General features: G+C 30.7%; 1 protein-coding gene across 2 annotated transcripts; it reads left to right on the forward strand.

Moving 5' to 3' along the window:
* The first annotated feature begins 8,277 nt into the window (after positions 1–8,277).
* Positions 8,278–10,125, forward strand: LOC115980430 (aquaporin TIP1-1-like). 2 transcript variants are annotated; one of them, XM_031102690.1, is made up of 3 exons: positions 8,278–8,773; positions 9,429–9,816; positions 9,847–10,125. In XM_031102690.1, exons 1-2 carry the CDS (start codon positions 8,390–8,392, stop codon positions 9,804–9,806), a joined length of 762 nt encoding a protein of 253 aa, XP_030958550.1. In that variant the 5' UTR covers positions 8,278–8,389; the 3' UTR covers positions 9,807–9,816; positions 9,847–10,125. The 2 variants fall into 2 exon arrangements, with proteins under 2 accessions (XP_030958550.1, XP_030958542.1); XM_031102682.1 differs by having other exon boundaries at positions 9,429–10,070.
* Positions 10,126–10,962: the final 837 nt, after the last annotated feature.

Here is a 10,962-nt window from a genome sequence, read left to right on the forward strand (position 1 = left end):
GGAGTTGATGAAAGTTTCAGCTTATTTTAGTTTTTAGCTTCTTTTTGGTATTATTCATGAGTTTCACTGAACTTTTTGGTATTATTCATGAGTTTTATTGTACTATTTAGTTAGTTTTTGACTTTTATTATTATTATTTTTTTTATACACTTTTAGCAAAAAATTTTCAGTTTCAGCTAAATAAAATTCTGAAACTATATGCTGGAGTATTTTGATATTATAATTTTTTGTTCTAATAGCTTAAAGTGCTAAACTGAAATGATCACTAGAACGGAATTAATAAACTTAGTTAGAAACTAATTAGACTTTGTTTGGTATTTTGGTAATTGGAGGGAATAGTGGTAAGAGGGAGAATTGAGTGGAGGGAATAGTCGTAAGAGGATGAAGCAACTAAAGGAATATGTTAATTTTTTTAATATTTTTTATAATCTTTCTATTAGGAGTTTGGTTGCTAGGCTGACTTAATCGTATCTCGTAATATAGAGGACAAATTTATTAAGAATGTCCAACGTTGAGATAAAATACAACTGCACATCTTCCCCAGATCGATCTTGCAGGGAGCTCTTTTGGTAACACGGTGCACTAATCGTAGCACAATAATTACTTAGTACTTTTATTTAATCTTTCCAAGTTTTATATCATTTTCAACTGATTTATGTATCTTTCCTAGTTGGCCACACTTATCTTTGTTCAAAGTTCAACCACACCATTATGGTAAAGAAACCAGATTGGAGCCAGCTACTAAAGTTTGGAGAAAGACGTTTGAAAAGCCTGTATTATCTAGTATGGTTGTAAAGGTTGTTGAGTTCTTAATGCTCTGAAGGAGGAAAGGAATAGCCTTGCTCCCCCATATTAAGGTTGTCATAAAAAGTAGGTTAAAAGGGAGTTCATGAAAAATAAATAGAAAGGACACCAAAAACTTTTCACCAATCCCCTTCTAGCTCTCACATTTGTATTGAAGTGCGAGAAATGATATGAGCACAATATTTTCATAACGATTTTGTAGTAAATCTTATGTGATAGGTTGTTATTTTATTTTACTGGTTGACAAAAATGTAATTTCAATAGCGGGTTCAGATTAAAAACAATAATAATCTGTCACATAAAATTTATTATGAAAGTATTGTGAAAATATTATGAATATAACACTTTTTTTACCATAACATGTCAATGATGTAAAAACTGGCAGGAGGGGAGTGAAAAATTTAGTGGAATTTTGGGTGTTCATGGCACTGGTCAAAATTAAAAAGAGCATTACAAAGGAGAAAAGTCTCTTGTCGGCCGTCACCAAGTTTTAGTGTTTTACTGATTTTTTTTACACGTGTTTTTTTTTTTGGCAGTTTTACACGTGTTTTTGTGCTATGGTGAACCTAGTCGAGCAATATCTCAAGCAAGGTTGTCAAAATCGGGATCCTACGTAGGATCGTTGAAGGTAGGTGGGATCGTAGATCATAGGATCGGATCGTGAATAGTAAGATCCTACATATTTTCAGATTTAAAGCAAAAAACACATTGATAATGACTTTGAATGTTGAATAATCACGTAAATTATAAATTCATCCATAAAAAAAATTAGATTTGCATCATATGATGTAATTTGCATGTCATACATCGCTAAGTTTATACTAACGAAACAAATATATCTAAGTTTTGACTTAATATATCTAAAAAGTTCAATAAATATTTAATTAGCAACCAAATACCAAAATATTTATCAAAACATAAGGAAAATATTTTTAAGTTCTAAGTTCCAAATTTGAAAAATCCAAAATAAGTTAGCAAATGGAAACTAACTAACTACAATATGAAATCCAAAAGTAAGATGAATATTAAGGTGAAGTGAACATTTAATTATTCCCTTTCTAAGGTTCTTATAACCACCATCCTAAATTCCTAATCATCATCATCCATTTCATTATCTATGTAGACATTATATATTTGTATACTAAAGTTGTAAAAGATATCAAGATACAATTTCACACTTAACTATTCAAGTTATACCACTTAGCAACAATTAAAGAGTATACTCAAAAAAATCAATCAATTAATATACAAATACAAGCATAACTGATAAAATTATATAAAAAAATATTTTAGTAATATTAGAACACAAATTAGTATATTGATCAAACAAATTTAATAATATTATAGCTTAAAATGCAGCAAAGTCAAGTCAAATTCTTCATTTAGAAATGATGAAACATTCTTTCATTTTGATTACAAATGAACTAGAAACTAGAAAACATTTGCTTAGGTTGACATAATTTTATAAAATAAAAAATAAAAAGTCATACTATCACAATATGAAAAAATAAAAATCCTTAAGGCTTCATCAAAACAAAAAATTTATCCAAAAAAAAAAAGCAAAAAAATTATGTTTTTGGTAGGATTGGTAGGATCGGTAGAATCCCATACGATCCTACGATCCTATACGATCCTAAGTACGATCCTACCATTTTTACGATCCTAGTGCGATTCTAATCGTTTTGGTGAGGTGGGATCGTAAAATCGTGCGATCCTACGATCCAGATCGCGATTTTGACAACCATGATCTCAAGTGTTATGTGTAAGATGTGAAGAATTTAGTGATTTTTTAAGTGTATGTGACAACTGACAAGACTCTTACAAAGGACAATGAATGGTAATTAAATTCAATTTTGGGAGTATTGAATATTTGAGCCAACGGCAAAGTACAAGTAGTGACGGAGCCAGAATTTTGGTTCAGAGGGGGCAAAATTAAAAGATATTATTTAAAGTGAAATTGATCTAAAAAATATTAATCGATAATAATAACAAAATAAATAAACAGTAGTAAGAAAATAAACATATTTCATATCATTAAAATAAATTTAAAAAAAATAACCAATTCATACTACAAAATCTATAACAAAAAATTTACAAATTGATGTGGTAAAAATGTGATTAGTGTTACTTAAACAATCTATAATAAATAGATGTTTGAAATTTTTTTTTTTATTATTGGTGACATACCAATTTTTAAGATATAAGTAATAAAATTTGTAATATCTCTAGCATCACTCAACAATAAAATACTGTAAAAAGTATCATTAACAGTGAAAATGGTAAAAAAAAAATAGAAAAGAAAAAAAAGTGAAACAGGTGTCAAACTTGGACAAGACAAAAGCTACTTACATGAACAGTAAAATAGGTGAAAATGTCATACTGTTTGATGTTTGAGAAAACTTTTTTTTTACTTTCTTTTTCTTATGTCAGAATCATTTTCAAGTTTCAACGAAGTGGGAGTCCTTTTTTAGCTTTTTTTTCTCTATGCCAGTGGGTAACTACTTAACAATTAAGATTGCATATACATGATTTTCTCAAAAAAAAGATTGCATATACATGACAATTTTAGGAGAAGTCAGGGGGGGCAGGTGCCCCCCCTCGCCCCCCTCTGGCTCCGCCCTTGAGTACAAGCTCTCTTTTTGTGCTTTCAAAACACAATATATACTTAATTTCTCATTTAAAATATATAATAAGCTTAGGAATACACTTTTTTTTTTTTTAAGAAATGCTGTCATAATTTATTATGATTGTTGTATAATAGAGGTGGTATTAGTAGTCAATCTATATAAAAACGATGTTACTTCAATCATAACTCATTATCAATATAACAAATTTTTGAATTTTTTGTGTCTATATTACTCATTAAAATATCTAAGAAAATTTTCTTGAAATCGAACTTTACTTAATAGGATATACTAAACCGCAATATAAAAGAGTTGTTCCTGCAACATTGACGGGCCCGTAAATAATTGTGAAATGATGTATGGATTGAATATGTAGGAAAAAGTATTAATCACAAATATAGCATTTTTTTTTTCCAGTTAGTCAAGCCAAATAATTTATTACTTAGAATTTAAATGTTAGATAGCAGCATAGAGATGCATTTTTTATTTGAAAAAGTTTGTAATTTGTATATGTCACTTTATTATCTTTTTCTTTTTTACACCAATATTGTTGAAAATGGCAAAACTTAGGTACAGTATTTATGTGCTGTTCCTTAAGTTCCCATTTTAAGATTCTGTTATGTGGATTTTTCTTCATGGGATAAAAGTGTATTTTTTAGTTAAGTAACCACATAACTAAATTTTACGAAGGGAATCTAAGGAATAACACCTAAGATACTGTACCTAAGTTTTGTCCAATTGAAAATGATTGAGCCTCGGTCAAAATTGCCCGTCACAATAATACCAATATAGATGCCATCCTTGTACCCTTTATGTTTCAAAATATGAAAATAATTAGAGATCATTAATAATCGAGGGTTCAAGTGATAGCTTAGTGGTAATTGCATCTTTTGTGATGTTCCATATTTGTGGTTTGAATCCTAATTCTTCCTCCCCCACTATTAACCTATCTAAAAAAATATTATCACTAATAATCTTATCCATAAATTGTATAATTACTTTTTTTTTCAAAATTTAAAATTATACACCACGAGTTCATGAATTGGATAGTAATAAAATCTAATTAACATGAAACTAGCTATGTGTGTTAAGAACAAAAAGAGCATATTATTAACAGTGTCATTTTCAGAATATTAATCCAATAAAAAGTCGTTGAGTAATATAATATTTAGAAAGAGTTATAATATGTATAATTTGATTCTAATTTTGTATGTATTTTCAATATTATAATTTTTTATTGCCTATAAAAGAATGATTGGATCTATCTTTCAACAAATCATCATTGAATTACATTGTCTCCTTATATTCTTCATATTTGCAAAATATCAAAATTATTAAAGCTTAATAACTATCTCATCTATATAAATTTCAAGTTTTTATTTTTATTATTATATATAATTTAAAATTATCCAAAAATATGAGTTTGTGGATCACTTTGTCAATACAACCGATTAATACAAAATTTAGTGTCCTATTAAGAACAAAGAGAATGTATACTCCAATAGTGGGATTTTGAATTATTAATATAATAAAAAAATATTAAGTAGTGTAAATGTGAAACATTAACAAATAATTTTAGCACATGAAGTTTTCGTGCACAGTATCAAGTTAGTTTTATTATAAAAAGGTTTACAAGCTCACTAAACAGTTTACAAAGCTAATACCACATCAGCCTACGTAATAATTATTTTGCCAGCTCATTTACTATTACTAAGTCAATCGATCCTCTCCACTCATTTCACCTTTGGTGTGACTCACTCACTATGAATAGAGCTCTGATGGTTTCTGTCTCGCCTTTGGTTTCAATGGAGAAAATCTACCATGTATCGGGTGCATATATTTATAGAGTTCATCTTTATGTGAAATGATAGATACATGCACCTGCTGCGCATTTTAGTGACTGCATATATGTGTGAAAGGAGGCACATGTCACATTGTAAAATTCATGTGCTAAAACCCACAATAACCCTAACAAGTAAAGGTTATACTAACGGATACCTTTAGGACAATAGTTAATAATTCATTTTAGAAAAATTTTGATACTACTTTTATAAGAAATGGAAAAAAGTGTCAAATATTAATTTTTTTAAAAATAAATTATTAATTATTACCTTAAGGACATCCATTAACATTATCCAATATCTAATATGGCATCCATTACCATTATCCAATAACTAATAGCATTGGAAGAAGCACAGTCTTATTTGAAATTTAATAGTCTTCCTCTTGGCTTTATTTAAAAGTCTTAAAAGCTGTTAAACTCATCCATGCGAGTCACATGCATTTGGGCTCCACAAATCCCGTGGTGATATCCCACCACTGATTTTATAGCTACAGCCGCTCATGTAAATTCTTAAACCAGTAAACCAGTTTAAGAGTGGAGACAAAAAAATGATCAAATAAGGATAGTATCATAGCATGACTGTTACAGTTTGTTTAGGAGGAGAGTAATGGAAATGAATGAAAAGAATAATTTTAGAATTCTTTTTTCTTTTTTTATTTGAGAGTTTTAATAGAGAAAATGAAAAATTCATTCATTTATTTGAGAGTTTAAGTAGGAAGAAATAAAATGGGTAGAAGGAACATTTACTCATCTCTATTCTCTTAAAATCTCAAATTTTCATTTCCCCAAATTTGGGAGGAATTGGAGGGAATGCAATTAGATTTAATAATTTTTTTTTACTAAAATTCCCAAAATATATTTATATATTCAGCTATTTGTTTTTTTAAAAATGGTCTAATAATAATATTGTCATAAAATGATTTCATTCATTTCCCTTTATTTTACTCCTAAACAAGGTTACTTACCTTTCATTCATTTCCATTTCTTTATTTTAAAACATTCAAACAAGACTACTTAATTTGATTCCATTCATTTCTCTTACTTAAACACATTCCATTTCATTTCATTCTTTCATTCCTGTATGATCATTCTATTTGATTCCATTTTGAACTCTATGAACTCCCAAATGAAGGCTTAGAGAGCCATTGGCCTCACTAGCCTATTGGCACCCAAACACCCTTGTGTCCTGATGCTCGGGGGTTCTAGCCCCCGCAAAATCACCTAGCAAAAAAAAAAAAAAAATAATAATAATAATAATAATAATAATAATAATGAAGGCTTAGAGATGAGAGACGAAACATAATTGAATAGGGGTCTTTTTGTGATAATTGAATGGTGGTCTTTAATGTAATGTATAATTGTATGGTTCTAAATTTTGTACAGGCCCACCAATAATTTGCCTTTTCTTATTGCACAAGGTGATATAAATTGGAAATAGGTTCATCTAGATGACTGATATGAGGAGCAGGAAAATTATTAGTGGGGGACTATGCTTCATGTGGATGCCGTCTCAAGATGATTTCTCCTTTTCAAAAAGCAATTTTGTTTGCTTCTTTGATGGGTATGGTTCATACGTGCATGAAACATCATGACTGGGTTACCTTTTAAAATTATTAGAGCCTGAAAGTTTTCAGCATTCTTTCAACACACATGCTAAAGACAACATGTTTCTTAAATCATTGTCCTGGCACTGTAAACCAAGCTTTGCAATTGTAGAATCTTTCTTTGACGTAGCTTCGAGATTATCTTCTATGTCAGGACAATAATGGAACCCTATTTATGAATGGATTTGCTTTTGATGTGTTATTGATTAGGCCACAAAATAAAAAATAAAAAATGATGTGTTATGTTTATGTATCAACTGCTAAAGAAACAAAGGCTTTCTATATTATTGTAAACAAAAATCAATCTTGAAATTCTTGGACGTCAATTTAATTGGATCACACTCTTGTCTTGAGTTATAGCATATAGTATATAATTTTATGATGTGGAAATAATTATACTCATTCCTGCATCACAATTCTGAGTAATATAATACTTGAACTGAAAATTGACAATGGAATAATTTAATCAACCAGCTAGAAAGTACTAGAATGACTTGATTAAAATTTACACAAAATGTCTGGGTACCTTTTATATCTTTCATTCTTCATTCCATTAGACTAAAAAACAAGTATCCAAAAACAAAACAAAGAAAATTCCATTATTTTCAAAACCATAAATGCTAAAATCCTCACAACATTTGAATATAAGCTAGTTACACTTTATTCTAAAATCTAATTGCATGAATTTTATGATTTTTCTTTTTGAAAACATTGACAGATTTACTCATAAATTAATGTCAATACAATCATAAAACCATAAGCTTAAAAATAAGAATTTTTTCAAAACCTTTTTCACAATTATTGAAGTAACATGTTAAAGCTAACATTAATAAAAATGTTATCAATAATAGATGTATACAAAAATAATGTTGGTCCAATAACAATTTACCTCATAGCAATTGCATGTGAGAAGGAGTATAAAATATTTTGTGTCCAATTAACATTATTTATACTTAAAATTACCCTTCTGTTATTACAACCTAATACGTATAACAAAACATTATGATTGCCAAGAGATTTTTAAGTTTTAATTATTTAAGGTTGACATCTTTTGACGTTTTTAACGAGACATTTAGGTTTTAAATTTCTTGTTTTCTGTCGTAGCAATCCAAAAAAAAAAAAAAAACATTATAATCAGAACATAAATTACCTTATGTATATGTACCCTGCCCCTTCAAGAATCAAGAACTTGCTAGGTAAAAGTCGGCAGAACCCATGATGCCCACGTGTCATTCTCACGGCGTTTTGGAGGGGAATGCTGAGCTGTATTCATGAGTTTTGATATCCACCAGTCAAACTAAAAAAATTCCACAATTTTCATTTGCTATTTAGATCACCGGAACCGGCTATAGCAAGTTCCACCTTCCGAGACGGCCTTTAGAAATTTCAATATAAAGTTGTGACTACCACATAATAATAGCTCAATCTTGCAAAATTGATACTAAAAATAGTGACTGTGTTTTGTTTTTTTGATTGATAAAGAGTAGCCGTGTGATCTTTTGACTTTCACCACAATGCCGATCCGTGGAATAGCAATCGGACGGCCACAAGAGACCTATCAGCCGGATGCACTAAGGGGTGCATTAGCTGAGTTCATCAGTACACTAATATTTGTGTTTGCTGGTGAGGGTTCTGGCATGGCCTATAATAAGCTCACTGAAGATGCCTCCACCACACCTGCGGGGCTTGTAGCCGCCGCGTTGGCACATGCTTTTGGCTTATTTGTTGCTGTGGCAATCTCCGCCAACATCTCCGGTGGCCACGTCAACCCGGCTGTCACCTTTGGCGCCTTCCTTGGTGGCCATATCACCCTCGTTAGCGGTATCCTCTACTGGATTGCTCAGCTCCTTGGCTCCACTGTAGCATGCTTGCTCCTTAGGGTATCCACTGGTTTCTTGGTGAGTAACGTTTAATTTTTAGCCCATATGATTCAAAACCACTCAAAATATCATGTACATAACGTACGTAACATCCTTTTAGTCCATAGTTTTAGAATTTTTAACACTTATTGTTGTTGCTCTATTTGATAAAATACTTACGTTAAATTTTATATTCAACCAATAATAGTGTCTCATGTGTATAATTAAAAGTAAAATGGATTATAATTGATGAAATATAAAGTGAAATAATAAGAATGAGATAGGAGTTTTTTTTTTTTGGTGGGGGGGGGGGTTAATTCTTAGGAAGTTATAAGTAATTTTTATATTTTTTTTGAGAAACAAGCACACAAAGGAGAAGGAAAGAGATTCTAACACAAAGGCATACTACAACTCCACTCAAAAGTCATGGTAACTTTTAAGAGAGGGTGTGACAAGTTATACTATACATAATACACTCTCTTAAGTAATGTGGAAAAATTACCTATTCTTTTTTTTTAGAAACAAACATACACACAAGGGAGTGGGAAATAAGTTCTAACATAAAAGCACACCACAACTTCATTCAAAAGTCATAGTAACTTTTAAGAGAGGGTGGAGTAAGTTATATTACACATAACACACTCTTGAGTAAATTTTGATTGTTAATTAATATGAAAAATGAAAATTGTTACAGACAACATCGGCGTTTTCGTTGTCAAAAGGGGTGTCAGTGTGGAATGCACTCGTGTTAGAGATCGTGATGACATTTGGGTTGGTTTACACAGTTTATGCGACGGCCTTGGATAGAAGAAGCAAAGGAAATATTGGGATAATTGCACCAATTGCAATTGGTTTCATAGTCGGTGCCAACATTTTGGCTGGTGGGGCTTTTGATGGGGCATCCATGAACCCAGCAGTGTCATTTGGGCCAGCTTTGGTCAGCTGGGACTGGAAAAACCACTGGGTCTACTGGGTTGGGCCTTTGATCGGAGGTGGAATTGCTGGCCTTGTGTACGAGTTCTTCTTCCGCACTAATCATCACCACGAGCAATTGATAAGCTCAGATGTTTAGAGAGAGAGAGAGAGAGAGAGAGAGAGAGAGAGAGAGAGAGTAATATTAAATGCAAACGTATGGTCATTTGGACCTACGGCTATGTAGCTTGTCCATGTTCTTGGTATTTCATTATTTTTGAGGTCTTATTATTCCTTTTTGTTTGTTTGCCATGCTTTCAATTTGGACATTGTTGATTTTAGCTTCATTATTGTCGATATCACCATCTTGCAATTCAGTCATTTGGAGTTTTGGACAACGTTATGCAACTTTTGGTTGTTTGGACCCACTTCTTGTTGATGTTATTCACTTATCTGTGTGTAAATTGGTTTTACGTGAATCTTTTCTCTTTTTAGTTTTTGTTTTGTTTGCTTTCATATATATTCCGTTGGACAATGTTGATTGTTTGAGTTCACTATTGATATCACACAAGCTAGCCTTCAATCTTCATTGCCTCACAAATAATGCCACTTCACAAAACATTATATGAATGACAAAGCACACCTGTAGTAGTTCTAACCAAACAATGCCATGAAACTCAGGCAAGAGCAAGACGAAATTACTATTCTTTCACAATAATGGCCAACAATATCCTAAATCAATGCAATAAACACAAGAATGCATATATCGCTGCATTTTGTTCAAAGAATCCAGACAAAAAAGAAGTAGAAGAATAAAAAGATCAAAACAACGTAATTAATCCTATTGATACAAACTATTTTACAAACTGTTGATGTAGAATTAACATTTTTTAAATAATTATTAGTAAATAAAAATGTAATATTATTGGTAGATCCAGATTAAAACTAATAAAAATTTGTCACATATTGAGTTTTGTAAAAATATTATAAAATAATTTGTAACTGTAAAATTACTCAAACAACATCCACACGGTCACGCATTCTTGGGGTGACTTGGACAACTCCGATTGGCGGTTAAATATTACCAATGGCAAAGGGATTGTTAAACTTTGATCACAGTGACTTATTTGATTTTGGGGTTGTTTGGTTATAGGTTAAAAAAAAAAGTACTTAGTATTATTTTTTTAATAGTTATAGTTTATAAATGTATTTAGAATGTTGACATGTGCCTTAATGCAATGAAAAGTGTTTTTTTTTTTTTTCTAAAAAAAAGAAAAATTGGCAGATTCTTCAAAGTCAATCTCTCCTCAAATATA

This window comes from Quercus lobata, chromosome 1 (assembly GCF_001633185.2).
Source record: "Quercus lobata isolate SW786 chromosome 1, ValleyOak3.0 Primary Assembly, whole genome shotgun sequence".
Taxonomy (NCBI): Eukaryota; Viridiplantae; Streptophyta; class Magnoliopsida; order Fagales; family Fagaceae; genus Quercus; species Quercus lobata.